Raw genomic sequence first — 13,845 nt, 5'->3', positions numbered from 1 at the left:
CCTTCATTCATTCACTTATTCATTACTCTTTTAATAAATACTCATCAAGTACGTACTGTGTCCCTGGTGCTGGGCCAGCGCTGCTGGTAGACATTTAGCAACATCAAATTTTTGTACTCCCAAGGACAAGCCATCATTCCTTGACTGCCCTGGGGGAAGCATAGCCATACTCTGCCCTACTTTTTTTTCAGTTGGGGGACACAGATACAGACTGATTTTCATTTGCTTACATAATTATTGGACATGACTCAGAAACAAGGCTGCTGAGTACAGCTGCACAGGCTGCGCACTGCACAATTTCAAGGGGAGTTGTGCAACCGGGAAGCGTTCCATCGGGCTCCAGAATCAGTCACCAGCTCTCATGGCTTAGTCCATCAGGCTGTGTGGCTTGTTCAGATCCTACTGAGATGTGCTACAGCTCCATCAGCAAACAATGCCAGTGTAGCTGCTAAACCGGAAAGCTGGTCCCCATCTAGTCCTGGCAAGCCCACAGCCACTTCAGTGGAGGAGACCTTCTTCTCCCTTAGGAGAAGCCAGTGGACCTAATATCCCAGCCAGTGGACCTAATATCCAGAGTCCTCCCCTCCTTCTCCCCCAATCCCTGTGTGGGAGAATGTAGAACACTGTCTTCCGTGCCCCCAAGCTGTCTCTGTACTGTTCCCGCCATGCAGCCTCTGACTTAATGGCCCTGGTGCTATTCACCAGGCAAGCAGGAGAGACCCAGGAGGCTTTGTCTTTTGGGACTGGGGTAGAGCATGCCAACTGCCATATTTCTTAGCCCCAGGCTGTATCAACTGGCTGACCAGATGCCAGATATCCTACTTCGTGTTCCCCACCACTCAAAAATGCGTGCATCCGCACATACCCACATAAAATGAAAAACAAAAACAAAAACAAAAAAACACAACCAACAACACACTGCCCTCGAGGTGCCTCAGTGGGGCATTTCCCTTTAGTCTATTACCCTACCTGCCCCGAGGCTCTAATCCTTGCGCTCAACTCCAGCCATGCCTTCAACGGCACTAAGTGATAGGCAGTGCCCAGGGATCTTCACTCCAGTGAACAGGCACCATTAGCCTCATGCTCTTATTCCTCGGGCGGCCTGATGCTACATGAAGCTTTAAACCAGGCAGCAGACAAGCCCACGACCTCGAGCAGGGACTGGGGTATTATGAGCATCTCTGCTGCCCCTCAGGGCAGGCAGCTCTCTTTCTGGGCCTGTCTTTCATCCACAGCACTGGTCATGCCAAGTGCACAAGGCAGGGAGGAATCGGTGCCCTCTGCACCGCAGATGTGGCCAGTCATGGGCCCACAGCTCAGCCTTGACCGGAGGGGACAGCGGGGCTGGGGGTGGGGTCTGAATCGGGTCTCTGTAAGCCATAGGAGAATCCACAGCGGGGTCAGGCAGGGATGTCAGGTGACTCCAGCCCCCAACTGTGCTCCGTGAATCCCAGGGCTCTTGCACGTTTCAGAAGTACTGGCGTCTGTGCGGCGTTGAGCAGGGTCGTGATTGCCTGGAAGCCAGATTCGTGGCTTCCTGGCTGGAACACATGTTGCATTTGAATTTAAAAGGCCGTTTTTTCCTCTCTGGTGTGTGTATGTGAACATACGTGCGTGTGTGGGTGTGCACGTGCCCCTGCACTCGAGAGCTGGCGTGCACCTGGGTCTCCGTGCGCACACATCTCAAGACTGGAATGTGCACTTCTTCGTCTGCATGTGATTTGTACCATGGGTAGTGATGGCAGTTTGGTTGATGGGAAACAGTCCCCTGCTTCCCCGTGCGGGAGCCATCAGAGAGCCTGTGTGTCGGTGGTGTCTGGGCCCCCGAGGAGAACGTATGGATAGAAGTATATACCTAAAGCATCAAATAATGAGGTGTTGGATAGATCACCAAGACGCAGCTATTCACATTAAGTCCGTGGGGATGGGGCTGGTCCCGGGCACGAGAATGGGTTTTGCTGATCCCTCCACGTGCATTTACCCGGACTCCCTGCCAAGGGTGCGACCTACCTCCCAGCTTTCAGGTGCAGGACACAGCCCTGCAACAGGACCAGGGTGCACAGAGACTGAACCTGCAGCCTCTCCTTAGCTCTGAGACCTTGCAATCGAGCAAATGAGCCTGTGGCGGTGATGATGCCGCCTGGCATTTACTTAGCGTTCTTAAATGCTTTGACCTGCCTCATTCACTCAGCCAGTTTTTATAAGCACTGCTCATGGATGTGGCCGCTCGCAGCGGACAGGTGAGCAGGGGAGGACAGGGGATGTTATCCCACTTGTGGCACACAGTGCGTTGGGATGAGAACCGGGGCTGGAACCCAGGGCGCCTCTGCACTGAGAGCTTCTGCACCCCTCCTCAGGGAGTGTCTCGTAACACCTGTTGGTCCACGGATGCACCCTGGAGATCATGCATTGTAGCTGCCCGCACAGGGGTCCTTGGGAGCACCGCAAGGAGCTGTCCTTGGGAGCACAGGGGCCCGAGGGCCTCTCTGAGATGCATCTGCTCTCCCTACAGAGTGGCGACAAGGAAGCGGGGCGAGGATGATCCTACAGGATGAAGACATCACCACCAAGATTGAGAATGACTGGAAGAGACTGAACACGCTGGCTCATTACCAGGTGGGGTGACTGCACAGGAGGGATGGGGCTGGTAACCTGCCGTTCCCTCAGAGTCTCAGTCCTTGAAGGAGAGGGTCACCCTGAGGCCGGACACCAAGCCCTGCAGCCACCTCTCCACCAGCACTTCTGATCCCTTAGCGACCCAGGGAAACTTGGTGTCCGTCAGCCAGGAAACCTTGACCTCTTTGGAAATGGGATGCCAATATGCGCACTTCTGGCAGGGTGTGCTTCCGGCGGGGTATGGGCAAGTCTGCAAGAAAAGGCCTTTCTTGGATGATCCCTGGGGCGTAAGGCCGGGTGCTCTCCCAGGGAAGCATCGGGATGGAGGGTGCTGGTGAGACGCTCTTGCCAGAGTTGTTCTAAGAGTTAGCCACGGCATAGGATGCTATTCGGCGTTCAGGTCTGTCTTGTTTCATCGAAGAAAGCTGACCGCCTCCAAAGCCCCCCTGTTCTTGGTGAGGCACTGATTGCCCCTGAGATCCAAGTAAATTCCTGTTGTCCTTATTTCCTCAGGGGGCAGAGTTTCTGTGCCCAGTCTCTTGTAAGCCTTTTCCTTGTAGGTGCCAGATGGTTCTGTGGTGGCTTTAGTGTCCAAGCAGGTGACAGCCTACAATGCCGTGAACAACTCCACAGTCTCCAGGACCTCGGCAAGTAAATATGGTGAGTTCTGCCAATCGTCCTGGGGAGGAGAGGATGCCCGAGCTTGTTGTGAGGATCGTCACATTAACAGCACCGCTGAACAGCACTGGACCCCCGGACAGGGAGGGGGAGAGGGAGGCGGGCAGGCTGACCACGGCTGGGGAGAGCCCGAATGGGGAGGAGTCTCCTCGTTCTGGAACTCTGGTGCAGGAACAGGACCTTCAGCCTTGAAAACAAGAAGAAAATCTAACCTTCACGAGCACCTCACAGTCTACGACGCGGTGCTTTCATTTTTGTGGTCTTCATTATCGCACGTCATGTTCGTGACAATCAGCGAATTAAATAATTATTATTTCCCCCTATTATGCAGATTAGCAAATTATAACTCAGATGCTCAGAAGCTACACAACACGTAAAGGTCACACGGTTATGAAGCGGCTGAGGGAAGGTGCAGACCCAGGGCTCCAGCTCTGGGGTGTGGGGTGGGGAGAGGATGCTGGGTCCGGGCCGGGGTCCCCCGGTGCAGCCCTGTTCTGCCTCCACCTGTGTGCTTTGGGGCCAGCTGCCTGACCGCCGTAAGACCTGGTTCTCTTACCAGCAAAACTGGAGAGGAAAAAAATGACCAATTCCCCAGGATCACTGTGAAAAGTCAGTAGTAAACATACAGTGGTGCCCGCACACAGTAGGACCTTTTCTGCTCCACACCCGTTTCGCCACAGCCCACAACAAGCCAGTGGGAAGATCTGGCCCAGGCCAGACGGGAGGATGCAGGTAAGCAGGTGACAAGGTGATCACTCGGCTGCTCCACGGCATTAAGGGAAACACAGCACACGTCCTGAGACATCACCTCAGAACCCTTACCAGGAAAAGTGTAACGACGGACAGGCTGATAGTCTTACAAATTGAAGAATTAAGGGCTGGAGAGATGCAGGTACAGGAGGGGGAGGAATCTCAGCGGGTCAAGTAGCCGCGGAGGGCTTCCCGGACGTGGCGGGAAAAGCATCCCACTCGCAGGGAATGGACCGACGCAAGGCAGGCAGCCAGCAGCACCCGCAGATTGCAGGCAGGATCAGACGGTATTGGCCACGGCCAGAATGGGGGGCGTGTGATGGGTCACGGAAGGGCCTCACACACGCGGGGTCATTGCCTTGGCAGAAAACATGATCCGATACACCGGCAGTCCTGACAGCCTCCGCTCGCGCACACCCATGATCACCCCCGACCTGGAGAGCGGAGTCAAGATGTGGCATCTGGTGAAGAACCACGAGCACGGGGACCAGAAGGAGGGCGACCGGGGGAGCAAGATGGTGTCTGAAATCTATCTGACGCGTCTGCTGGCCACGAAGGTATGGGGCTTCAGACGGGCTTCGGGGCACGTGTGGGGTGTGGGAAGGAACGTCGTCAGCCCACAGAAATGCCAAGCTGGCGGATGCCTAGCATCTGTGCTCGCCCCACCCGTTATCCACTCAGCCCCAGTGCTCTTTCCCAGCACCGAAACTCAGAATCCTCAACCTCGCGCTTTAGGCAAGCCCCATGCGTGCATCGGTGTGCAGCCCAAAGCACTGCTTCCATCCTGCTCTGTGTCCCGTTCCCAAATATGGAGACACTAGCCACATCTGTTCGTGTTCTTCTGTCATGCCTGTGAGAGAATGCCTCCTTCTCAAGGGTGTCACATACAACCCCTAGTGAGGCAAAGTGGGGCTCCATCAGTGACTTTCCAGGCACCATTTCTTCTTTTTTTTAATGTTTTTATTTATTTTTGAGACAGAGAGAGACAGAGCATGAGCGGGGGAGGGGCAGAGAGAGAGGGAGACACAGAATCCGAAGCAGGCTCCAGGCTCCGAGCCGTCAGCCCAGAGCCCAACGCGGGGCTCGAACTCACGGACCGTGAGATCGTGACCTGAACCGAAGTCGGACCCTCAACCGACCGAGCCACCCAGGCGCCCTTCCAGGCACCACTTCTGATCCCGGTTCTGGGAACATTGTGTGCCTGCGCTCAGCCCTTCGCTTGTGAGGCTGGCCTCCGCTCTGAGCTCTGCAGAGCTGACTGTGTAACTGCTCGTCAGCCAGCGTGAATGATGCCCAAACAAAACCGGCAGATTGTGTTTGTCTGCTCCGACCGAGTGAGTTGTTCGTTAGCATTTGTGAAAAGTGCTAAAATAACACCACCAAAGGGTGTTAAACCAACCCATGCTGTTGGCAGAGGAAGGCTCGCTTAGGTCCAGTCATCAGCATTATGTCTATTTTCCACGTGCACGGGAAATTTAAAGCTGTTGGAGGAAGGTGAAGACGGTGGGAGACTTGATGCAGGCACTTGCCCGGCCTCCCCGCTCTCCCCCTCCCCAGCAGGCCACGCACCCTGCCCTCCCTGCCCCTCTCCTGGTCTGCCGGGCAGATCCGAGACCCTGTCCTGAGAGCTCCCTGGGTGGAGCTGTGTTCTGAACCAGTCCCCCTCCGCAGGGCACGCTGCAGAAGTTTGTGGACGACCTGTTCGAGACCATCTTCAGCACGGCGCACCGGGGCTCGGCCCTGCCCCTGGCCATCAAGTACATGTTCGACTTCCTGGACGAACAGGCCGACAAACACGGCATCCACGACCCGCACGTCCGCCACACCTGGAAGAGCAACTGGTGAGGGAGGCCGCCGCCCCCGCTTCCTCCGCAGGGACCCGGAGCAGGCCCTGCGTCTGGGCCTCCCTGCCCTCTCCTACTGCGTCCGCGCTGGCTTCCTCTCTCACTTCCCTCCACCCAAAGCATCCTTGTTTCCTATCCATCAGTCGGGCAGGTTGCAGACACTTATTGAACCAAGTAAGTGAGCGAAAACTTAACACGCCAAATGTTGCCACCAGACCCCTGTCACACCCAGAGTATGCCCGACACTGTGCCTGGTGTGTGCACACACGGTCAGGCACGGCCACCGCCCTCGGTGGGCTGACAGGCGTGGGTAAGAGACAGGCAGGTGGCTGTTGGGACAGGGAGGCCGAAGATGCACGCATGCAACCAATTCTAGAGGCAGCACCTCAAGCACGGTTGTGACCTGAGAGTCGTCTAGGCGAACAAAAGGTGTGTTTCCGTTCTATTCGAGAAGCAAGGGTCTTTCCTTCTGCCAGACTCGTCTCCCCAACTCCCCTTGGGGAAGAGACCTTCCCATACCTGCTTTGTCCTGCTTTGAGGAAGCAGGACTCTCTGAGCCCCGACACCCTAGATGTCTCCACTGTGGTTCCTGTGTCCTTGAACATAGGCCCTCCTTTCCCTTCGTGGGTGTATCCTCTGTGTTTCCATTTGCGGCTGCAAGGTCAGACATCAGTATTCAGCACTTGGTGTGGAACCTCGCACAAAGCCGTGGCTCGATAAATATTGATGAAGATGTAGGACCAAGGTGGTCTCTATCTGAGGGCTCTGTCTCAGGCCAGGCCGGCTTGTATTTGGTCCCATCAGTTCCAGAATTGCCTCCCTGGAGCTTTTCGACAGTCCCTGTCCCAGGTTGTTCTTCCCCAGAACATTCTTCCAAGGCAGCACAAGCCTGCTGCCCAGCACCTGCGGCCGACAGCCAGGACGGGCCCAGCTCTAGGGCTCGGCCAGGCACCCCGGCAGCCAGCCTGGAGCCCCAGACCAAACACGGATCACGGCAGGAGTTAGAAGTGGCACTAAAACCTCACTTAACGTCATCTGCTCTGGCTTCTCCTCTCTTTCGCCTGAAGAGTAGTGCGATCTCTGCTGAAACTGGAAATGCGGGCAGGAACAGAGGTTTGGACCATAGCACTAAAGAGTTGGGTTTACGCCCCCATTAATTCTGGGTGAGAGATCTTGCACTGCCGAGTTCCTGCACCCTTTCTGAAATAAGACGGTTAGACTCCGGATTCCTCAGGGGCACGGGGTGAAGGCTCTTCCCTGCTGAAGGCCTGCCAGCCTGGTCTGGGTAAGAGTGCTGTGAGTTCTGCCCATCCTCTTAGCGCGGCTCTGCAAAGCTGTTCCGTGGGCCATGTCCCTGACCTACCCGGTCTGCTTCTCCCTGCCAGTCAGTCTTCCTACTCCCCACCTCATCCGAATGTTAGCAGACTCCACAACACAAAGAATGCTCTGCCCAGCCCAGCTCTTGGGCCTGGCTGTGGAGGGCTGGTATTTCCAAAACACTCAAACACCCCTACATGCCCTCGTAGCCCCTTACCAGCAGACCACCTGAAATGGTATCTAAATCATTCGTCTTCAGCCCATACTTTGGCTGGGGTGAGCACCCCGCCCCCTGCCGCCCTCCAAGGATGCCATAACGCCCTTGGCGTGGGGCCAACCTTCCCTTCACACCAGCTCCTCCCAGTACTCTGGTGTCATCACAAGGAACCCCAGGGCGGTCGTCCGCAGTACCCGGCTCGAGTTCTCTCACCCAAGGACATGTGCCCCCTGACCCTGCTCGCTGCCCAGGCAAGAAGCAGTTCGTCTGGGAATTATGAGATCTGCATCATGACTTAGAGTTCATCGTCCCTGAGTAAACAAAAAGATGATTGCTCGATTCCTGGCCAGAGTTGTAACTCACCTTCTCCCCACCCGCTTCCTCCACGTTCCCCTACCTTTTCTCTTTGAAATAAACCTCCTGCTCATTTAGCCTGAGTGGCTGCAATCAACCAGAGATTAGTGCCACCACCAATGTTAATAATATGCTAATATTTCATTAGGCAGGAGCCTCGGTGTGGTGCCCCGGTGCCCCCGTTTGATTTGCCTGTCAGCACAAGTGGCGTAAGCAAGGGAAACGACTCTGTAGCAGACATTAGACTCCCCGAGACCGTCTTCTGGATGAGACGCCCAGAAACAGGAAGGTGTGGACAGACCCCATGGGCGGAGCAGCCTGGAGTCCGTGCAGGGCTCTGACCCCAGCTGTCACGGTCTCCCCTGGGCAGCTATGATGACCCTGACTTTCACCGTGTGTTGCAACGTTCTGTGTCACCCCCTTATTTCCTAGTCCCTATTTCAAAGGACGAAACAAGTGCCACTTAACGTTGTCAGATCTCAGTGCTGCCCGAGATCTGACAGTCCTGCGCTGCACATTTTGTAGGAACGTAATACTTGCTGGTCGATCGGCAGTCTTGAACATGAGGTCTTACTGTAGTTCAGCATCTGTTGCATGGAGGTACCGGCCACTGGGAGATGCAACAAATAGAAATGTATTGTACTCGCCAGATTGAAGTAAGTAATTCAAAGCGCTGAAGTTTCAAGAGGCGAGTCAAACACATAGGAACGCTGTAACTATTACCAACAGTGAGAACAGCTACCAAAGCAATAAAACTTCAGGGCAGAAGGCAGGAGGTGAGGAGGAGGTGGGGGGCAGAGGGAGGGAAGCAAGCGATCCCTTGCTTGGTGCCATCCCGCTTCCTTACCTGCATCTCAGTAGGCCGGATGGAAGCCACAGGATGCGAGAGCCGGCAGAGTGTGGCCAAAGGGGACAGGGGACAGGTCTCTCCCAACCTCCCTTTCTGGCAACAGAGAGTGTGACTTGTGTTTATCAGACCACACTGCAGTTTTTCTCCTCTTTGGCTTGGTTTAGGTGACTCCTCTCCTGCTTCCTCCAGGTTACTCCATCTAAGGAATGCATCTGTGTCTTTAAAACTCAGACCATCTAGTGTCTTTCCCTCCGTGAAGACTTTCTGAACACTTCCCTCTGCATAGACTCGGTGACGCCTCCCTGTGTCCCACATCAGACCCTGCCTGTCCTTGGGTTCCAGCACTGATAGCTCTCAGAGCACATACTTGGTGGCAGGCCTGACTCCCCCACGAACCCACCAGAAAGCTGGCTTCTTGAGGGCAGAGGATGTGTCCCGTTCCCACTGTATCCCCAGTTGTTAGCGTGCTGCCTGGTATGCAGTAGGCGCTCAGTGCAAGAAAGAGGGAGGGAAACACAAGGGGACAGATGAAGGGCTGTGAATGTGGGTTTCTAAGCATGCCGGCTCAGGGAGGAGAAATTAGTTAGCTACACTTCAACTGCTCAGCCCCAGTGCCTTCACCGCGTAGGGTCAAACTGTGCTGTCAGGCAGGGAGGAAGGATGTGCTCTCTTCCGGGTCATACCGTGGATGGCAGAGAATAAGATACAAAGCCTGTATTCCAGGCTATTCTTTAAGGTTTGCCGATTGGATGTGCATTATATCCGGCATAGAGGGTGGACAGTGGAATAGAGTCAGAAACTCCACTTTATAGCACCCACACTGGCCGCCTCTGAGCCCAAGCCTTGTGCTGCCAGGGAAGGTTGTAGTCCTGCAGTCTTCAGGCTGGGCATCAAGCCCTCCCCAGTGCCCATCAACATTTGAGCTGTGGGTGGAGTAGTCAGCCTTGCTGATCCTCAGTTTCCTGGCAGGTATGTTAGTGGCATAGGCTTTGCTTTTAAGAACAATCGGTTCTCAGCCTTTTCTCTTTCCCCAGAGAACTCTCCAGGCCACGCCACACCCCCTGCCCTCTCTTCCTGACCATCTGCCTCTTCCCTCCACACAGCCTACCCCTGCGGTTTTGGGTCAACATGATCAAGAACCCTCAGTTTGTGTTCGACATCCATAAGAACAGCATCACGGACGCCTGCCTCTCCGTGGTGGCCCAGACCTTCATGGACTCCTGCTCCACATCAGAGCACCGACTGGGCAAGGACTCCCCTTCCAACAAGCTGCTCTATGCCAAGGACATCCCCAGCTACAAGAACTGGGTGGAGAGGTGAGTGCTGGGCCCGGGAGCCAAGGTAGGACCCCTTGCTGAGCAGGCAACTGCCCTTGATTTGGGGTCCCCTCGCCTCCAAAATCGGCTGGTGCTTACGGACGGGTCATTCACAGAGCCCGATCCTGCAATTGGCAATACCCACACCCGCACGTCCCCAGTGGTATTGTCAGCTGAAACAAGACCCCAGGGAACCTGGCTGGACATAGCCTCTGTGCTCGGCTTCCCTGCATGGAGGGTCCCAGATCTTAATGGCCGAAACGCCTTCAGGCCCAGGAAGGAAATCCAGTTCCTGCTCTAACCCCCACCAAAACAAAACAGAACAAACAAACAAACAAACAAACGCTCAAGGAACCAAATAACATCTTGGCACAGGAAGTCTGGAGTCCTCTACCCATCTGTCGCTGTCTATCCAGTAAGCCTCTCTCCACATTCTGTGGGGATGTCGTTCTCATTCTGACACTTCTGACTGCCCCAGACCCTTGACCCTCACAAGATGAGCTCTTGATGCCCTGTGCCCTGCAGTGCTTTCTCAGCCATTGTAGCCATGACCTTAGTCATGGTCTCACACATTGTCCTGTGACTGGAGGGCCAGTTGTAAGCTGGGGAGCCTGTCTTCATGCAAAGCTAACTCATGGTAAAGAACGTTAATGGTGTGTCTGGGCCAATCGCCTCCAGGTAGCAAACACCTGAGCTAGGCAACCAGCCAAAGCCTTATTTATTTATTCATCACCGTAGTCCTGTGTCCAAGAGGATAGGATTAGAACCTCATTTTCTGCCCATGAAAGTGAAGAAATATACATTCAGAAAGGCCAAGATGAGAGGTGATCCCCAAACTCAACTAACTCCTACTTTTGTACCATCAATGATGCTTCTAGTCGGGGCCTATGCCAACCTCTGTGGTGCCTCTGTGTGAATTCAACAAGGTGCCCTTTCCTACTGGAGGATGTAACTCCAAGCCAGGTGCATGGTTTGTTGAATGATGGACTGGTTGTCAGCCCAAGCACCTCTGTGCAGTGAACAGCCTGCACAACTCCACAGGGCAGTCCTGATTTTAGAGTCCCTTTCTCTTGTTACCATGAAGCTCAGATTTGGTGTCTTTATTAAGAGTAAAAGATGCCAGAAATTGTTCTTGACTTAGTAACTGAAGACAAAATGAACAGTATCATTTCACCCATGGGAAAGAGACAGTCTCCATCTTCCTACTTGAAAATTGCTTTCCCTTATAAAGAGGGACTAAGAGAGAGTGGAGTCTTGGCCACCTCAGTAACATAGTTCTGCTAGAAAGCATTGAGTTTTGTTTTTCCTCTCCCCTCTGTTCTTTGATATCCTCCCTACCCCTTCCTGCTGATGCATGTGCTGGGCATCAGTCTTGGCCGTCAGAGAGAGAGAGCTCTCGTGTCCTTGTATCTCTTGATGTCTGAGTCACTAGGAGAGGCTCTCAGCTCCCTCCACATAGATGGTGGCCCATTCTTCTGAAGGCAGAGCTGCCAGGAACGAGCCCTCCCCTGTGGTCACCGGCCCTTCAGCAAAGATAGAGAGGAGAAAGGCAACAGCAGGGCTCTGGTTATCCCAGCACGGGTCACGGCACTAGGACCTCAGGCAGGGAGCGAGGAAGCAGGGGTGTGGAGGGCTGGAGGCGTTTATGAAACACCTGCAGAGAGGACCCTCCCCAGGACACGGCTAGCTAGTCAGAGGTGAGAATAACGCGTGCGCGGGGCTAACGGTCTTCCTTCCGCCTGGTGCTAAATGAAATTTGTGCCACGCAGCTGCTACAGGTCATGAGTAACCCCAGTCCATTTGGTTATTTTTAGGAGTGGCTTGATGGTTTCCATTCCTTATCCCGCCAGTTTCTTAGCAACCGGTGGTACTCTAGGGAGAATCATCTCTCACTAGCTTGAGATCCCACCCAAACCCTTTCTCCTCTCATTCTGGGATGAAGTACAGGGACGGAGGGATCGGGAGACACAGCGTGAGCAGGTCTGGAGATCAAGTCTAGAGTGCTTCTTCACTTGGTGACGGATGGATGAACTCCACTGTCACTCGCGAGTTGCCTGGCCTCCGAGGTTGTCTGCCTGCCGGAAGGTGAAGTCGAGCAGCACAGAACTCGCTCGGGGTGCGCAGCAAGCCTGGTCCCCCACCTTGGCCCACCACAGGCACCGGCAGCATGCAGTTCAGAGGAACGACGGTAGAACCCAGCCTCTCATGGCCGGCGCTTACCCACAATGCTATTGGCTGGCATCTCCCACTGCACACTCCCAGTCTTTGCCGCCTCCGTCCAAGTATGCGGGCTTTTGCTTATGGCCACATCTAGAGAAAGGGCAAAGGCCCTCCTGGCCCCCGGTAGCCATCTTAAACCGCTACACTCCTCTTACAGAGTCACCGAGAACAGTGTGTCGTGACCAGTTATAGTTCCTATTTCATTAGCAATAGCAGTAAAATTTGCACGTCGGGGGGGGGGGTGATTTCCTCTCCGCTTAAATTGGAGGAGGCTCAAGGTTATTCCTGTGGCCGCGTTAGCCTTTCTCACCTGCCCTCAGGGCTTTGCAGGTAGGGCTGAGCGGAGCGGAATCGCAGCCGACCCGCTCAGAACCGGACTGGGGTGCGCCACACATTTCAGGGCCATCTGTCACATGTGTCGCAGTGTGAAAAAGGTTAAGAATTTTGAATATTTAAAAATGCCTCTTAGGAAGCCATCCATTCAAAACATAAAATGGTGACAGTTCACCCTGGGAGCAATACCAGAGGTGAAGTATAGACATTTCATTAACTTATTCATCAGTCCATGGGTCAAACATTTACGGTCTCCATCAGAAGCGTATGGGGCACTCGGGATATATTACACTTGATCCTTCCCTTGTGGCTCTCGTGGTCAAGGAGGACACACAGACAGGCCCTCAGCAAACCCCGTGGAGCTGTGATCATGCGGCTGGGGGAGTGAGAGCCTGATTCTGCTGGGCCTGGAGAGGTCCGTGAGAGGTTCTCAGAGATAAAGATTTCTGTGCGGGGCCTTCAGGCTCTAGATGCTTCTCATATCTACACCTTCATCCTCGAGGTGTTTGGAGAGATGACAAAACTTTGTTCTTCTAAGAGTTCAGGGCATTAGAGACCACCTTCTTGATCACTGGAGCCATCCAAAGGCAGAGATGAGACACCCACACCATCACTCACTGGGCCCATCCCCTAGAAACCCACAGACAGACCGCTACAGACGGGCCGACAGCGAGACATTCAGCATTCCAGGGCCCTGTCCTTTATAACAGCTCCCCAATGACCCACAAGGGTACTGGCATCCCATCTGATGTGAACAAACTCAGCAAAGAAAGCTGAGTAGGGCCGGTGGTGGGACCCAGACCTCGTCAGCAGGCCAGACCTTGGCCAGCTAGGAGAGGGGGGTGGTCTTGGGGGACTTTCCAAGCGTCAGTCCCTTTTGAAGGGGCTCACCTGCAGGCAGAAATCCCACGGGAGGAAGTTCAAGTACAGGAGCCCAGGCTGACCTCTCCCTTCCTCACTGCACAACCTGCTGATAAGAATACTTGTTTGAAGCTCATGAATATGGGGCATAATTGCATTCTTCACAATCAATAAGCCTTCTCAGTGGCGGAGCCCGGCGCAAAGGCCAGCCCAGCGGGAGCTGAGAAGGAAGCAATTGCCCACACAGCCGGGGAATCCAGGGCAAGGTCATTACTGGGCTCAAGGGGTGCTGGCAAGGCCAGGGAGAGAGGTGGGGCACAGCCCTGGATGGAAGCGAAGAGAGGTCAAGGCAGGGTCACATGCCTTGTTGGGTGGATGGTCCCGGCTAGCACCAGGCAAGGCTGGGGTCAAGACCCAGGCAGAGTGTTAGCTGGACCACAAACGCCACACTCATCTGGGAAATCGAGCTGTCCGGGGCCACTCAGCTCA

At 54.6% G+C, this 13,845-nt stretch overlaps 1 protein-coding gene across 5 annotated transcripts in view; it reads left to right on the top strand.

Moving 5' to 3' along the window:
- Positions 1-13,845, top strand: part of PLXNA4 (plexin A4) — a 586,108-nt gene that overhangs the window by 566,460 nt on the left and 5,803 nt on the right. For all 5 annotated transcript variants that reach the window (XM_042972611.1, XM_042972629.1, XM_042972638.1 and 2 more), the window contains 5 exons: positions 2,513-2,616; positions 3,177-3,276; positions 4,411-4,601; positions 5,716-5,885; positions 9,730-9,942. In XM_042972611.1, the coding sequence (XP_042828545.1) occupies positions 2,513-2,616; positions 3,177-3,276; positions 4,411-4,601; positions 5,716-5,885; positions 9,730-9,942 (778 nt within the window). The remainder of the gene's footprint in view (positions 1-2,512; positions 2,617-3,176; positions 3,277-4,410; positions 4,602-5,715; positions 5,886-9,729; positions 9,943-13,845) is intronic.

This window comes from Panthera tigris, chromosome A2, assembly GCF_018350195.1.
Source record: "Panthera tigris isolate Pti1 chromosome A2, P.tigris_Pti1_mat1.1, whole genome shotgun sequence".
Taxonomy (NCBI): domain Eukaryota; kingdom Metazoa; phylum Chordata; class Mammalia; order Carnivora; family Felidae; genus Panthera; species Panthera tigris.
Note: the sequence above shows the minus strand (reverse complement) of the source record. Positions and strands in the feature narration are given on the sequence as shown.